Here is a 17,725-nt window from a genome sequence, read left to right as displayed (position 1 = left end):
ATGTATCTGTTTGTGAGTGTATTCGTGAGTGTATGTATGTACATGTGTCTATCTGTTTGTGTGTCTGTGTGTTTGTATGTGTGTGAGTGTGTTTGTCGATCTGTGTGTGTGTCTGTGTAGTCTTAACAGACTGTTGGGGAAAGGGCTGTTCGTAGCAAATAACAGAGCCTGTGAAGGCTGTCACTCTTGCACACGAGGGGGTGGGTGGCCAGCACCAGAACAAAAATACACACAGACACACACACACAGACACAGTAACAAAGACACACACAGACACAGTAACAAAGACGCACACACAGACACAAAGGCAGACAGACCAACCCACGAACCCAAAGAAAATTATCCCCCGTGTAGCCTGAACAGACTTTAGGGGCAAGTGCTGTTTGCTAGTAGCACCTATGAAGGCCGGCACTGTGACACACGAGGGGGTCGGTGACCAGCATCACTCCCGACCCGCCTTTGTCTCCCCAGTGGCGATGTTTGCACGTCGCAGCAGATACTCATTTGAGGCTCAGTCGACCTAGGGGAGAGCCTGGACCGATTCCGATAAACGTCACTGGTGTTGGCGAACCGTTCATGGGCCTCCCCTAGGTCGACTCAGCCTGAAAAAATAGTTCCTGGTACGGTGTGTAAAAGTTACCACTGGGGAGACAAAGGCGGCCGGGCGTGGTGTTGGCCACCCACCACCTAGTGTGCTGTGCCGGCCTTCATAGGGGCCGTCCATAAATGACGTCACGCGATTTTTGACCCCCCCCCCCCCCCCCCTTCGTCACACGGCGTCACAAAAAGTCAGACCCCCCCTCAAATATGACGTCACAAAGCTATGCCCCCCTCCCCCCAAGAAAATGAAACATGCCTCAAATAGCTTTAAACTATTGTCACTGTAGTGAATATTTAATGTGGCGCTGCACTCTTATGTTGTAGGAGAAAACATTTATTAAAAAGTCTATTTAATTAAGTAGAACGTGTTGTCTATTTATTTAAAGTTGAGCATTTTGACGTGACGTCACATTTTTCACCCCCACCCCCCATCGTCACAAATGTCTAACCCCCCCTCCCCTAGGTGCGTGACGTCATTTATGGACGGCCCCATAGGTGCTCGCTGACAGCACGTGCCCCAACAGCCTGTTAAGGCTACACGGGGGATCTGTGTCTTTGTGTGCGCGAGTCTGTGCGTTGTGCCCGTTTCTCTGCGCTGCTCACACTCCGTGCTCTCAAGACGCACGACTCAGATCCAGAATCCTCACTGAGTCACCATCATCATCCACATACAGTGCGGGGTAGAGCGGTTGACTAAACGAGTGGTGGACGGAGTGCAGCAGCTCCATGGAGTCGGCGCGGTAAAACGACAGCAGCCCCGCCTCCCAGTGCAGGTGACACCCGACTCTCCGGGGAGGATCCCTCACCGGCACTGAGGTTGATACACCACCATGAAGCACGAAGCAGCTGTTGTTGTCTTTATATAAAACCCAGGATGAGTCGTTCCTTCCCAGCCAGCACTCGTCACCACGCCCTTTCCGTGCGATCGTCCCGTACGCGACTCCAACCTCACAGCTCCCCGCCACACCCCCCACGTCCACCTCCCAGTAGTGCTGACCCGACGAGAAGCTCTCGGAGCACAGGGCTTGTGCATAGCGATCAAAGCGGTGTGGGTGATCGGGGCGACCCTGGGAGACAGCGGTCAGCGTCACCGTCCTGAGATCCGAGGAAATCTGGAGGATGTTGTGGGCCGAGTTGGGGTCCACAGTCGGTGAGCGTCCGTCTGCAGTAACGATAATCACAGTAGCCGTGTAACAACAGCACCACTATAACAACAGCACTCGTGCACTAACACGCACATACACTGCAATAGAGCAATTCATAATGAGCATTGTTACACAACGTTGTAATGCGTAGCTATCGGTGTGATGACATGTAACGGGCACTTTGTTAATCCACTGCTGGATGAGGGCCTCCCTACGCCGTGGGGGTCGCGGGGGATATTTGACCATACTTCACCACGCCGGTCACCGCGTGTTGGCGAAGGCAGGCGGCGCGGCTGGCGAGAGCACAGAAGTACAGTACAGCGGTGCGTTTGTCTGCCCCGCCATCTACATTTTTAAAAGTCGAGCTTCAGTTCAATATTCACTGTGTAATAGATGTAAAACATGTGATGATACCATCAAAATGTGAACTGCTTTATATATTCTAATGCAAGGCTGAAAGCTTAAAAGATATTAATTGCTTCCAACATGTATTTATTAAAATGTTTTAATTGAAATAGAACGATCAAACATAGAACAATTGTTAAGTTTTTTCGGTAAAGTCACGTAGGTAAAATAATAATAATATAAAATAATAATAAAATAATGATAATAAAATAATAATACTAAAATAGTAATAGCGCCAAATTAATAATAAAATAATTTTTTATTACTTGTAATAAAATAAAAAATTCTCATACAACAATAATAATAAAATAAAATATTAATAAATTACTATTGATAAAGTAATAATAAAATAATAAGAATAATTTTTTTAATAATAAAATTATGACACCAAATTAGTAATACAATAAAGTTGTATTAACTAATGATGATAAAAAAAATATTAATAAAATTAACTAATAATAAAATAAAATAATAATATAATAATATTAAGTGATACAGTAAATCTAGTTGTGACGGTCCCACCTGAAGACGGAGACTTGTGTTGCCTCCGAAACGTCGTGATTTAATTGAGTTATTTTCATTTATTATTATTTATTTATTTTAACCTACGTGACTTTACCGATACAAACTAAGAGTATGAATCCTTGCAGTCACGAAAGCTTCAAATCTAGAACTAATTGTTAAGTTAAATCAATAAAGATCTAATACTAAAAAATAAAACACTTTTCAAAAATCGCTGCTTTGCGATTTGCTAATCGCATTGTTTCAAATTGCGACTTCGATTTGAAATCGATTCATCGTTCAGCCCCACTGTGCGGTAGTGCCCGTGGGAGGCAGTGGATCACATCAGCAGCAACAGCAGCGTGGATATCAACACCGCCGCAGCGTCTCTGTGTGTGTACAACAAACACAAACATCTCCCGTGTGTCACCTTTCACAGGCTGTAGGGGCAAGTGGTGTTGGTGAGCACCTGTGAAGGCCGACACGGACACGAGGTGTGTGTGATAGTGTAGTGATGTACACTCTGTGTGTGTGTGATAGTGTAGTGATGTACACTCGTGTGTGTGTGTGTGTGATGGTGTAGTGATGCACACTCGTGTGTGTGTGTGTGATAGTGTAGTGATGTACACTCGTGTGTGTGTGATAGTGTTGTGATGTACACTGTGTGTGATAGTATAGTGATGTACACTCGTGTGTTTGTGTGGTAGTATAGTGATGGAGGTTTGCAGAGCACCTTGGTCTTGGAAAATAATTTGTCTTTTCCGAGACCAAGGTGCTCTGCAAACCTCCTGGCTACAAGGAAAATAAATTGTCTTTTCCGAGACCAAGGTGCTCTGCAAACCTCCTGGCAACCATCAAAGGTTTGTACACGAAGCCATACAAATATACAAACACAGACATAATTTCAACCGTGATGATGGTTACAAACTGAGTAATCATTGGAAAGATGTGATTAACCATGCAAAAAAGATTTAACTACACTTATTTGGACCATCTTATTTGACAGACAACTATTACAGGTTATTGATAGACAGCCAGTTTTGTTTTACCAGGTTTATTTTTTTCTTTTTTCACACTTTTGTTATGTAGGCTAGGCGTAGTCACAAACCGCACCTCTCCATAACAAAGGCTCAGTCTTTTGTTATGCAGTCTATTCTTAGTCTTAAGCCTCACCTTACCATATTAATAAAAAGGGTGCCGTACTTGGGCCTTCCCTTCTTCAACCATTATATATACGGAGTGGTAGCTCTTGTAATCTCTCATTTACTTGATACAGCTGTCGTGGCTGTGACGGTTCCACCTGAAAACGGAAGCTTGTGTTGCCTCCGAAACGTCGTCATTTTTATTTTTATTTTTGTTTTATTTTACTTTTATTAATTAAAAAATGTTTTACCTACGTGACTTTACCGAAAAAGCCTAAGAATATGAATCCTTGCAGTCACGAAAGCTTCAAATCTAAAATGTAGTGATGTACACTCGTGTGATAGTGTGTGCTAGTGTAGTGATGTACACTCGTGTGTGTGTGATAGTGTATGCTAGTGTAGTGATGTACACTCGTGTATGTGTGTCCTAATGAATATATTACAGTCGTAATGTTGATGTTTGCACGTGCAGTGTAGTGATAGACAGGGTCGACCAAGATTATGCCTTAGTCTCGCTCTGTGAGCCTCAGCCATTAACTGGAGAACCTAAGAATACTAAAAATGCCTTAGTTTGACTCTGAGCATCAGGCTGTTGACATGACGCCTAAAAATCTTCAACGTGTCTTAGTCTGGATGTATGATCCTTGGGTATTACCAATCAACCCTAAGTTTATATAATCCATAAGAGGTATTTTTGGGGCTAGATCGCGTAAATATATAAATCTGTCGTTAAACCTGCCACCACCCGACACAGACAACTAGTAAGGGTTGTCATGTAAACAGAACATGCCAATTCGTCACTAGTACAGCACGCCGGTGTGTTGGAGAGCCAAGCCACAACATTATTTAAATGTATATTGATGTAGTTATAAAAGCCATTTCACCATATGAATTCTGCAGGCTGCCTTTGTGTCCGGAGTGAGTCACGTGTAGGTGACCATGTTTGCAGCTCAGTGCTCAGAGCATCCCATCATCATTGCACATCCGTACTCACTCTCGCTCATCTACACATACGTATACAAACAGACGCAATTACAAGACCCCCCGTATAGCCCAAACAGGCTGTAGGGGCAAGAATTGTTAGCGAGTGACACTTCAAGGCCGGTATGGAACATGAGGGGGTGGGTGGCCAGCACCACGTAAGGCCGCCTTTGTCTCCCTAGTGGCAGTTTTTACACACTACACCAGGTAGTCATTTGATGCTGAGTCGACCTAGGGGAGGCTCATGACCGGTTCAGAAAATTGTCACTGGTGTTGGCTGTGAACGGGAATCGAATTTGTGTTGCCAGGTTCATATTGTAGCACGTTAACCACTATACCACCGCTCCGCAACATACACACAAGACACAATTACACGCACAATAACACACACACACAGGTGGTAAGAGTCCGTGGAACTCACACATGAATGCCAGCAGGTTGACCACAGCTCCCTGCAGGGCGCTGATCGTGGCGATGTCTTTTTTGCTGGGAGATGTGGGTGGATCTCCCTTCTGAGCGTCTCTCCTGTGAGACAAAAACCAGCAGTGACACACAGCATCATTACGCACAGCATAATCACACACAGCATCAGCATACACAGTATCATACTACACATAATCACATACAACATCATCACCCGCCATCATCACACATACCATCATCACACATGGCATTATCACACACGGCATCACAAACGGCAACATCGTGCACAGCATCACAGGACACAACATCACACAACCCTCGTCTTACACAGCATCATGCCACACATGAGCACATAACATAACACAGCATCATCACACATCATCATCATCACACATAATCATCATTACTCAGCCCATGTTCCACACAAGGCGTCACCCCGTGTGTTAATCTGTGCAAGTTCATAGTCCATACCGGTTTGTCTCTTTCAGGTGAACCTGCAGGAGTCAGACACAGGGGGCGTGAGTCAGTTCACCTCCAGCCACGTTAACCACATGGTGATTGGTAGACGCGATGAGGCTGCACTCAGACATTCGCGTGGCCTAGTGTTGTTGTCTGTAATCAAGACAAAGCCATGGATGCATTAGGACTCAATGATTCTCATCAGCAAGGTGTGGCCTCTAAAACTGTTGCCACTCGGTACCTGATGTCATGGCAAGAGGCGTCCGTGGCACTTGACATCGAGTTGCAGTGATTGTGAACCAACATTCAAAATAATGATCCACTGCGAGCGTGAATTACAACCAGAGCGTGGTGTTACCAGAGTCCATAATTTAGCAGGGTGAACATTTGTTGAGGCAAGCAATCTCGGGATTTGTTTCAACTTTCAAAGACTCCACGCGTGGTACCTGCACGTCCTTGCGAGCGGCCTTCATCCGTCCCACGGACGCCTCGGCCTTCTTCCTCTTCTCATCCACCGCTCGCGTCTCCGCTCCGACTCCATTCTGTAAGAGACGAAGTCACCAGATGAGACTCAACTTCTTATGCGGCTCCCTCTCAGCCCCACTCCACACGGAGGCCTCCACAGTGATCGTTCTATAACTGCCCATCAGAAAAGAGTCAAAATAATTCAGCTTGATAGAAAAAAGAGCGTGGAGAGAGAATAATCCCACCCTGATGGTTTTGATTAAATTAAATGTTGTTGTAGCACTCTTATGGGCTCAGGTAATGGTACTGTTCGCTCCTGAGTGACTCCAACTCAACCCACGCGGGCCTCACCTTCCGTGTCTGATGCTCATCCTCCAGTGTGATGAACTTATCAGCAGTCAATGCTGAAATATAACTGCTTCTGGCTTTCCTGATGTTAAACGCCCTTACGTGTTCAGCAATACTAATGGTTGGTATACATTTGGTAAAATGAAAAATGTAAATGTAGTGTCGAGCGGCCTCAATCTGATGTACATTACAGGATGATGCGGTTACAATTTGTAATGCCAATGTCTGCATATATTACCAACCAATTACTCGAGGAATTTGTGTGTTAATAGTTTTTTTATTATTTTGAAATTCAGCACTAGTTTATATTTTTATTACAATATACAAATCCAAGTTGGTGAACTTGACTCTACATTTACTTTCAGAACCCATGGGCTATATGTTGTCTTGACAATGGAAGTGACGTTATCTTGTGTTTTGTGTTGCAACGCATCTGCCAAGTTTACAAACGCAACGAATATACGTGAACTGGGGCAATTGCCCTGGCTCCATGAGCGCTCTACCTGCAGGAACGTGAGTGAGTCCCTCTCCTCCTGCAGAGCGCGCAGGCGCGTGGCTGCTGCCTGGAGCTCGCTGATCTCGTGCTCGTAATGAGCGATGTTCTCCTTGATCTGGGACAGCAGCTCACGCCCCTTCACGTCCACGCGATCCAGAGCTGCCTTCTCGTCTTCATCCAGCGTCGCCCTCATACGGGTGAACTCGCCTGAGATGCGAGCCTTGGTCTGGACCATGGAATCCTGCAAAGGGGCATGCGATAGATTCTATCAATTCATATACCATGCTGTGAAGACCAAAGTCACATTGTTTTCTGGATATTTCAAACCTAGATTTCCCTGCCTCGACACTGTCGTTGAGCTCCCACTTAACAGGTCAATAACTTTAAGTATCTAGGTGTTATCTTGTCCTTCACATTGATAATCTGGCCAGTAATTATATAGTCCAAGCCATCATCCTCCCATCTTTGACGCCTGTGTAATCATCGACCGCCTAGCCTCTTGTTCCATTATACCACCTGGCCGCCCACTTTGACCTTGATGCCTCCATATCAATGCATGATTACATCCTCTGTATTACCTCTAATTTATCTCCCTGGATACCTTCATCTTAAACGTTCTTTTGAACAAAACTGACAAATACGTGTAAAGACAGTACAGGGGACTAGCGGTCACAAGGGGTAATGACAGGGGAATTAGTATGGGAAGAGACTAGGGACCACAGGGGATAATGACAGGTTAAGTTACGGACAGGGGAAGGATCTGGGTCTACGACAAGGATCGAGAATAGGGGATGTGGCCCAGTGATAGAAGGGAGCAGGTGCGGGTCAGGGGCCAAGAGCCATTCAGAAGGTTCTAGAGAAGGGTCGTGGCCAAGGGTCAAGGATGGCCATGCTGGGCATTAAAGGGGTCGAGAGGAGAGGCTCGAGGCTGCTGTTGGAGTCGGGGTCTTCGCCTGGCATGTGAACGTGTCTTCAATAAAGATAATCACAAGATCACTGGAGTCGTTATATATGTAAGCACCTCCTAACTCCGCAAATTCCTAGTCGCAGCTTCAAAAGTATATCTCTATTCTTAAAAATAAAATCTATTATGAAAACTAGGTTTGGTGACACGTCCTTCCAGGCTGCTCCTACTCACGTTACTGGAATGTCCTTGCCTCTCAGCCTCGGCTGGGCTTCCTCCCCACCCTCCAAATTTATTAGAGAGCTGCGTGATGAGTGTGATGTGAACCAGTTCAGGATTTTACCTTCAGAAAACCGCACTGACCCGCACAACTAAGTATGGCCAACTAGCCTCAATGATCAACACGATGTGGGGAAACCTTCGTCCAGAAGTGTATTGATGAGGATCTGTAAATTATTTACAAAATAGATAAGCACACACATCGCCTTCCTCATAGATCTGTCTCTCCACGTCAATAATACAAGTATTTTGTACACAATCTATTGGCCAGGTGGCCTTTTGGGATTGTATAATTATAGCATAACGGTATTCATTCAGTGCAAGCAAACTCTGGACTGGTTTTGGCATACAGTCTCTCATCAGCAGTCAGGCTCGCTTGAATTAACGCAGGTGAACTGCTAGGTGTTATAGACAAGAACCCTCTATGATATAGATCTTAGTCAGACTTAAAATTATTTGATGCATAAAGAGTCGGAGGGTAACAGCCAAACCCTCATACTCTCTGAGTTGCATTGCCCTTTTGGATGCCTTGGCATTAACGGGCTGGGGTTTCAATCTTGATTAGAAGCTTTCGTAACTGCAGGTATCCATACTCTTTGGTTCTTTCGGTAAAGTCACGTAGGTTGGGGTATCACTAACATGGCCGCCTTTGCTCCCTTAGTCTCGATGTATCGATGGCTCTTGCTCTTCTATGGGCTGTATGTCTCATTGACACGGCCACCATGGCCCTTTGCACGCTTTCCTCTCACAGCGCAGTGGCCAGAGCCGCAGCTTGTATTTAACCAGGTTAAGTCATAACGTGCTGTGATGCTTCCATCCTTCCTGCCGTTTGACTGTTACCCTCCGACTCTCTGAGTTGCATTGCCCTGTTGGATGCCTTTGCATTAACGGGCTAGGGTATCACTAACATGGCCGCCTTTGAACCCTTAGCCTCGATGTATCGATGGCTCTTGCTGTTTTATGGGCTGTATGTCTCACTGGCACAGCCACCATGGCCCTTTATACGCCTTCCTCTCACAGCGCAGCGGCCAGTGCCACAGCTTGTGTTACACATAGACGTGACATTAACTTGCTAATCTCCCTAGTCCCTAATCTCCCATTAACATCCCATTAACACTGCTACTGTGCGCATGTACGGCCATATGCGGTGACTCAAGCTCACTAACTTTGACATGCTAATATCTCTCCCTAATCTCTCTCCCCATCAACTCAAACATAAAACCCTTTGTTTAATCAGCTCTATCGCTATTTTCTTCCTGGTTCATCAGTTCTGCTACTGGATTTTTTCGCCTGAGGACGACCGCTTGTGTTGCGATCGAAACGTCGTGATTTTGTTTTCTACCTACGTGACTTTACCGAAAGAACCAAAGAGTATGGATTCCTGCAGTCACGAAAGCTTCAAATCAATACGAAAGGGTCCATGCCTATAATCACAGGGCAGTACATCAGCCTTACCTCAAGCAATTCTGACTGATACAGCGACACTGGGTGTGGAAATTGGTCTAGAGTTTGCTTTTACCCATTCAATACTTTGGAAAGATGCACTCCCACGTCGTGGGGCTAATGGGATGTATACATTTTTCTTATGATTTTTATACAAAGGCATGATGGAGATGCTTTATCTGCGTATATGTTTTTGTTACTTATATTCTCCACATTTTTTGTAATTATGAATATCACCAGCTTACCTGATGCCCTGCATTACAATGGATACTTCTGCATGCGAAAACACAAACAGGCTCATCGCAAAATCGTTGGAGACATATCAAATTTAGAGACAATTACGTAATTATCCTTACCAATAAAATGTACGGCACTTAGAGTTAATCACGTCACGCACCTGGGGGGGGGGGTCAGACATTTGTGACTGTGTGACGAGGGGGGGGGGTTGAGAAACGTGACGTCACATCAAAATGCGCAACTTTAAATAAACACGTTCTACTTTATTAAATGTACTTTTTAATAAATGTTTTCTCCTACAACACAAGAGTGCAGCGCCACATTAAATACACACTACAATGACAATAGTTTAAAGCGATTTGAAGCATGTTTTTTTTTTGGGGGGGGGGGGGGGGCAGATCTTTATGACGTCATATTTGAGGTTGAGGTCTGACTTTTTGAGACGCTGTGTGACTAGGGGGGGGGGGGTCAAAAATCGTCCAAAATCGCGTGACGTCATTTATGGACGGCCCCTAATACGTCATGATTCGTGCCAATTCAATTTAAAATGTTTGAAATAGTCAGACTCTATGTTACGTCTGCTTGAGTTGGGTGCGTGTCGTGAGAACATAATTTTTCCAGCATTCCCAGTACTCTCTTGAAGTCGTGTCTCTTGTGTTTATGCGAACATTTAACAGCCAATTTACTGTCATTTCATCTTCATTTTCACTCGTTTAATTTCTAGCGTCTAATTCAATGCAGTCATTGCTCCATACTGCGTTATTTTATCTCATCCATTGCAAGTTATTCGAGTTTACCTACGAAGTGCTTTGCAGTCTATGATTCTCTTTCTTATATGATTCTTTTTTTAAACATTGCATTTTTTTTTATCAATTATATTTTAAGCCCCCATAGCCATAATAAAGCAATATCCTGCAGTTATTACACAATGACTCAAGACTAACAAAATTAACTTGAATCTACAGAGTTGTCCTCACAGGAAGAGAGTCACAGACTCCACGCAGAGTGGAGGTCACAGGGTCACAGAGTCCACGCGTGGTACCTGCACGTCCTTGCGAGCGGCCTTCATCCGTCCCACGGACGCCTCGGCCTTCTTCCTCTTCTCATCCACCGCTCGCGTCTCCGCTCCGACTCCATTCTGTAAGAGACGAAGTCACCAGATGAGACTCAACTTCTTATGCGGCTCCCTCTCAGCCCCACTCCACACGGAGGCCTCCACAGTGATCGTTCTATAACTGCCCATCAGAAAAGAGTCAAAATAATTCAGCTTGATAGAAAAAAGAGCGTGGAGAGAGAATAATCCCACCCTGATGGTTTTGATTAAATTAAATGTTGTTGTAGCACTCTTATGGGCTCAGGTAATGGTACTGTTCGCTCCTGAGTGACTCCAACTCAACCCACGCGGGCCTCACCTTCCGTGTCTGATGCTCATCCTCCAGTGTGATGAACTTATGACCCGTGTGGTCTCCTGCGATGGTGCAGTCCCTGCACACGAGGCTGAGGTCTTGCTTGCAGTAGAACTTGAGCTCCTCTTTGTGCTTCTTGCACTTGCGGACTTCAGGGTTCACATGTGGTGAAACCAGGACGTGGTCATTAAACTTCATCTTCTCCAGGTGAGGCGCTAGGTGCTCTGTGCAGAAGGATGTATCACACTTGAGGCAGGTCTTCACTGCAAGCGTCTTGCCTTCTGGGCAGTGGTCACAGAAAACAACACCAGCAGCAGCAGCCATGGCCTCAGTCACTCGCAGCTGCTCTATGAGGTTGGCGATCGTCACGTTCCTGGTCAGCTGGGGCCGTCGAGGGAAGGTCTTGCGGCACTGCGGGCAGCAGTAGGAGTCTGTCTCCTTCCAGGCGTCCTCCACGCACTGGAGGCAGAACGAGTGGCCGCAGCTCAGCGTGGAGGGGCAGTCAAACGTGTCCAGGCAGATGGAACAGGTCAACTCACGGTCCACGTTCTCAGCGGGAGCTGCGCTCGCCATGACCCGAGGATGCACCCAGAATAGTTCCTCACTGTGCCTCAGAGAATATATTTCAACAAAAATACTTCGTGTTTATAATATCGTGAGATGTTGAATATAATTGACGAGTTGTTCTGTGCGCAGCTCACACAGCGGAGACGAACAAGGAAATGAACTGACTTCACCTGCAGTGAAGTTATAAATACCTCGAGACACGCCCTGGAATGTTCCACACGGCGGCTGGGCTCACCTGTGTAGACGTGGCGGTACAGGCATGCACTGTGTAATAGCTAAAACTGATTTTTGTGTTTAGTTTGTTGTCCTTTCCCTGCACTTATAATATGCACTGTTGGCTACGTGCGGTGTGGAAGAAGTTAAACATACATAGCTTTGATCGGTCTCAAGTGCTATAATATTTGTACAAACAAAACCCAGCAGCAGCCACCCGGGACACAGCGATAATGGTTTGTCCCACAGGCTGATTGACCGGCTAGGTCAGGCTGTGTGCATTGCACTAAGGAATCGCACCTTGTGCAAACATTCTGATGTAAAGGTTAACTTGTTTTTTTCCATCGGTGTCTTTATCCATTTTTTTCTTGCAAGGCCTTTTTTAAGTTCGCAGTCTGTAATCGTCTTCCACCTTTATCAACTAATATTTTAACTACTGGCTTCATGCATCCTCTGTTCATCTGTCAATAATTGTTTAGTTTTTTTTATTCTGACTACACCGTATTATGCCGAGTGGACGGTGGTTGTATGTATGTTGAACTTCTTTTTCACCGTACGTAGTCAACCGTGCTAATCGAGGGTGTGTGGGTGAGTGTGTAGGTGGGTGATTAATTTAGTGTGTGGGTGAGTGGTTGGGTGAGTAGGTGTGTGGTTGAGTGGTTGAGTATGTTGAACTTATTTCGCAGCGTACGTAGCCACTCGTACTAATCTAAGGTGCGAGTGAGTGGGTGGTGGAGTTTGAGTGAGTAATTGGGGGGGGGGGGGTTATTTGGTGAGAGGGGAGACAGATGGGCAGGGGGATGGGGTGAAGGGTGGGCGAGCAGGCGGTGAGGGAGGGCTGGAGGAAGGGTGGCTGGGAGGGCGTGCGGTTGAGTGGCTGGGTCCCTGGGTGGGTGGCCTCACGCATTGCCACAGCGAACAGCCTCTGGCTAAACAAACATCGTCTTTCGTTTAAGCGCAATATCGGTATGACTATCACTGTATATTTTCCTAATATGCATTAAAAAAATCTTTCTCATCGTTTAAAATCATCATCACGTAAACAAGTCTTCATCACCTATTATTGTCAAATGTTGACATTTTAAATCCTAGACTCGCTGAGTTTGGCAGATTCTATAAAAAAAAAATTTCACAAGGTAAGGTCCACTGAGCTACGTAGCTCTTTTTCCCAAAGGCGACCTGGCCACAAATGAAAGCCCAGCGAAGTGGCTTTTCCCGTGGACATTTTCTCAGCCAAAAACTCAAAACGCGTGATGTGGATTCTAAATGTCGAGGGGAGAGCGAAGGGAGCGGAGAAAAATCCACAGGACCACGACGAGAGAGACATGCAAACTCCAAATATACAGCAGCAGGCGTCAGGGTCGGGATCGAACCCACAACCTCCTCTGTACCAGGCGAAGTTATTAACATATCCGAGACACCGGAATGATGATGAGAGAGAGACATGCAGACTCCACCTGTACAGCAGGCGTCAGGATCGGGATCGAATACACGACCGCCTGTATATCAGGCGAGGTAGTTAACATCTCCTTGCCACCATGATGATGATTAGAGAGAGACATGCAGACTCTAAAAATACAGCAGCAGGCGTCAGGGTCGGGATCGAACCCACGGCTTCCTGTGTACCAGGCGAGGTAGTTAACATCTCCGAGACACCAGAATGATGAGAGAGAGACACGCAGACTACAAATATACAGCAGGCGTCAGTCGGGATCGAACCCACGAACTCTTGTGTACCAGGCGAGGTAATTAACATCTCCGAGACACCGGGATGATGATGATGAGAGAGAGAGACACGCAGACTACAAATATAAAGTAGGTATCAGGGCCGGGATCGAACCCACGAGCTCCTGTATACCAGGCGAGATAGTTAATATATCAGAGCCACTGCAGCTAGATGTAAACAAAAATCACAGAGCAGCCACGATGAACAAGCAAACGAGCTGACTTCACCTGCACTTAAATTATGAACACCACGAGACGCGCCCTGGAATGTTCCCTGCGGCAGCCCGTACTCACCTGTGTAGACGTGGCGTTACATTCACACACAGTGTCAGGGTGTAAGAGTCGCAATTGATATATTTTGCAAAAACCCCATGGTAACCATGAACACGGTGATGGTTTTTCTCACAGACAGGTTACACCAGATAGGGTGAGGCTGGGTTTCTTCAGAGTAAACTGCACGTTGTAAATTCTTATTAATGTTTTAAAGTTATAGGTAGGCTTTCGCGAGCAATATTATTCTTAAAATCTTTTTTTTATTTTGGGTTAGATTGCGTCAATATAAAAGTGTTGTTAAACCCGCCACTACCTGACAGCCAATTAATTACAGTTTGTCACTTAAACAGAACATTCTGATTAGTTACTATAGCACACCGGTTGTGTGTTGGAGAGTAAACACACAGCATTTACCTTTTGACAATTCTGGCTATTGCCTGATAAAGCTAGTAGTAATCGCCAGCAATACGTCATACTCGAATTGTCATCGTTGTGGATTTCCTCTCCAATACACCACCGGTGTGCTGAAGTAGTAACTAATTGGCACTTTTTATTTAAGTGACAAACCTTACTGATTGGCTGTGTCAGGTGGTGGCAGCTTTAACAACACATTTATATTCACGTAGTCTAACCCTAAAAATTATACTCGTCGCAGTCATTACCTTTTATTTGTTCAGCATCTGTGTTTTAGAATTTTAAATTTGGAATTGTTTAAAATCTACATCAACTTAATGTGTTCGATCTGTGCCTCGTGATCTCTGATGGTCATTTGTAAAATATTTTTTTTCTTGGGATTCGGTTTTAGTCCTGGTGGTTGGCGATCGGCAGGATGGGTGAGTCGGTGGGCAGGTGAATAGGTTGTCAGGTTGAGCAGGTAAGCGGGTGAGCAAATGGGCAGGTTGGAGGGGGGGCCGGGTTATTTGGTGGGTGAGTGATCAGTTGGGTTGGTGTGTGAATGGATGGGCGGGTGATTGGATGGGCACCTATGCAGGTATGAGATGAGTGTGGGCTGGCGGGGAGATGTGAGGGGGGGAGGTCTCTAGATGGCTGGGTGGGTCGTGGGTTAGAGAGTGGCAGATGACCGGGTGGGAGGGTGTTGGGTGCAAATGAGTGGGTGTTGGTTGTAACTTTTTCATCATGCTCTTAGGTTTTTTTCGGTAAAGTCACGTAGGTAAAAATAAATAATGAAAATAAAAGACAATAATAGAAATAAAATTATAAATCACGACATTTCGGAGGCAACACAAGTCTCCGTCATCAGGTGGGACCGTCACAGCTAGATTTACTGTATCAAGTGAGGAATTTTGCCTCGTCGTGATTTATAATTTTACTGCTATTTTTATTTCTATTATTTTATTTTAATTATTTATTTTTACCCACGTGACTTTACCGAAAAAAAACCCTAAGAGTACGAATCCTTGCAGTCACGAAAGCTTAAAATCTAGAATATTTCATCATGGTTATTATTTTCATCCACTTCATCATCATCCATCTACCTACTCACATGAATGGCTGCTTAGCCCTCCGCCCCACTACTTCAGCAAAACATCTTCTCTCCATAGTCCTCTGTAAACGACGCAAGTCTCGGTAATCCCCCGGTCAAACGGTCCCAGACATCGCCGTCGCGGTTGTCGAGGTGGCAGGAGTCGAACTCTCCATGCCGCTACTCACGCTACTCATGTGAAAACATCAGTCTGTTGTATATATTGTGATGAAATGATAAATTAAATGTAAAAATGAAAATATGATATTTTAAAAAAATACATTTTTTATTACGTAAAATATGTTAACATGTGTAATTAAGTGTTATTAACTGGAAATGTGTGTTAAGTGTAATTGATGTGTGTGTTCAAAATTATTATTGGACGTGTATGTGATTGTGTGATTATGCGTGAGTGAGTTAATTAAGTGTATGTGATTATGTTTGTGATTATGTTTTTGTGATTATGTGTGTGTGATTATTACGTATGTAATTGCGTGTTAGATTATTATGTATGTGATTATGTGCGTGTGATTATTATTGATTATTATTGACCTCCTGTCAGCGGGCGTTCGCCAATTCACGTGGCCTTAAGGTGCACATGGCCTGGCACAAGCGTCGTGGTGACGTCACCGCCACTTAGTGGCGAATGGCGGTTGTTGTTGTGATTATTATGTATGGAATTGTGTGTTAGATTATTATGTGTGTGTTTGTTATATGTGGTTATGTGTGTGTGTGATCACGTTGTTGGCTCTCGTTGTCTCGGGGTATGTTTCACCAATCGTGATAATTTCAATGATTCTTGCTTTAACAATTATGATTCTCGCTCTGTTTTTATGATTCTCGCTTTAATAATTATGATGTGTAATTATGACAGGTCTCATGATTCAGATCTCACTGCAGGACACAGTTTGCCATTACTACGATGATGCACGAATTTAAGAAAGAAACACTCGGAACCTGTTTTCAATCTAAGCAAATTTAATATCAACTTACTCTAACATCAAACTCTTATCAAAAGGAATTAATAGCAACGACAGTACTCATGCAAATATACGTACTCATCAATCCGTATGAAATGACAAAAACAAGTATTGCCTAATCTTCACGATCACGTGATGAAAAAAAACAATAGGCAGTCCCTAAAATATATCAATATTCGTACGGAATGCGTGTCCAAAAAAAATTATACATATCAAATATGTCAGAAGCATCAACGATCGGATTTCATGATCACATGATGAAAGAATACTTAAGGCTAACCCACACCAAGTCTCAATGTTAGCATACATGTTAACAAATATATCCTTAGCAAATGTTTAGAAAGCATCAAAAGTCAGATTTTCAAGAGTATGTGATTAACAGACAAACAAACAGCTAATTCTTCACCTGAAGACGGCTACTTGCGTTGTGGCCGAAACGTCGTGAGAATTATTTTATTATGTTTTATGTTTATTATTTTATTATTTCTATTCTACGTGACTTTACTGAAAGAACCAAGAAGATGAATCCCTGCAGTCACGAAAGCTTTAAATCGAAATGTGTACGTGTACTTGGAGTTTGCGTTCTCTCTCCCCGTGGTCGCGTGCATGTTTCTCCGGATCCTCCGATTATTCTCTTCACACTTAGAAAAGTGTGTTTAGAGTGTTTGTCTGCGAGAAATCTCCATAATAAGCCACGTCTGTGAGCTATCATTTGTGGCCAGATCGATTCTGCAAAGAGCTATATACCTCAGTGGGCCTTACCTGGTAAAATAAAAATCTTTTTTTTATACAATCGTCCAAACTCAGCGAGTCCAGGATGTAAAATATTCACGTTAAAAATAGGTGATGAATATATATTGTTTTAGGTTATTAAGATTTAAATCCTATTTTTTTTACGCATAATAGGAAAATGGACGGTGAAAGTCAGAGAAAATGAGCTTAAATGAACCACAATGTTTGTTTAGCCAGCGGCTGTTCGCTGTGGTAATGCGTGAGGCCCACCACCCAGTACCCAATCACTCTGCCGCATGCCCTCCCAGCCACCCTCCCTCCCTACCTCACCGCCTGCTCGCCCACCCTTCACACCATCATCCTGCCCATCTGTCTCCCATCTCACCAAATAACCCCTCCACTCACTCAACCACCACCACCCACGCACTCGCACCTTCGATTAGCACGAGTGGCTACGTACGCTGCGAAATAAGTTCAACATACATACTCACCAACACACCCACTCACCCAACCACTCA

General features: G+C 44.6%; 1 protein-coding gene across 1 annotated transcript; it reads right to left on the bottom strand.

Moving 5' to 3' along the window:
* Positions 1-1,062: 1,062 nt before the first annotated feature.
* LOC144733064 (E3 ubiquitin/ISG15 ligase TRIM25-like) lies at positions 1,063-11,951 on the bottom strand. Its single transcript, XM_078614800.1, has 7 exons — positions 11,241-11,951; positions 10,871-10,966; positions 6,973-7,206; positions 6,103-6,198; positions 5,669-5,691; positions 5,196-5,299; positions 1,063-1,762 (listed from the first exon to the last, which is right to left on the bottom strand). Exons 1-7 carry the CDS (start codon positions 11,805-11,807, stop codon positions 1,215-1,217), a joined length of 1,668 nt encoding a protein of 555 aa, XP_078470926.1. The 5' UTR covers positions 11,808-11,951; the 3' UTR covers positions 1,063-1,214.
* Positions 11,952-17,725: the final 5,774 nt, after the last annotated feature.

Source organism: Lampetra planeri, chromosome 45 (assembly GCF_965212315.1).
Source record: "Lampetra planeri chromosome 45, kcLamPlan1.2.h2, whole genome shotgun sequence".
Lineage (NCBI taxonomy): Eukaryota > Metazoa > Chordata > Hyperoartia > Petromyzontiformes > Petromyzontidae > Lampetra > Lampetra planeri.
The sequence above is the reverse complement of the archived record's forward strand: the minus strand, read 5'-3'. Positions and strand labels throughout refer to the sequence as shown.

What these genes read in the sequence shown, in the direction of transcription:
- LOC144733064 (XM_078614800.1), bottom strand. Translation starts at nt 11,807, where the DNA reads ATGGCGAGCGCAGCTCCCGCTGAGAACGTGGACCGTGAGTTGACCTGT. An exon ending in ATGAGCATCAGACACGGAAG is followed by an intron (nt 10,967 to 11,240) that starts GTGAGGCCCGCG and finishes CGTCTCTTACAG; the next exon opens with AATGGAGTCGGAGCGGAGAC. An exon ending in CCGCTCGCAAGGACGTGCAG is followed by an intron (nt 7,207 to 10,870) that starts GTACCACGCGTG and finishes GCCCCTTTGCAG; the next exon opens with GATTCCATGGTCCAGACCAA.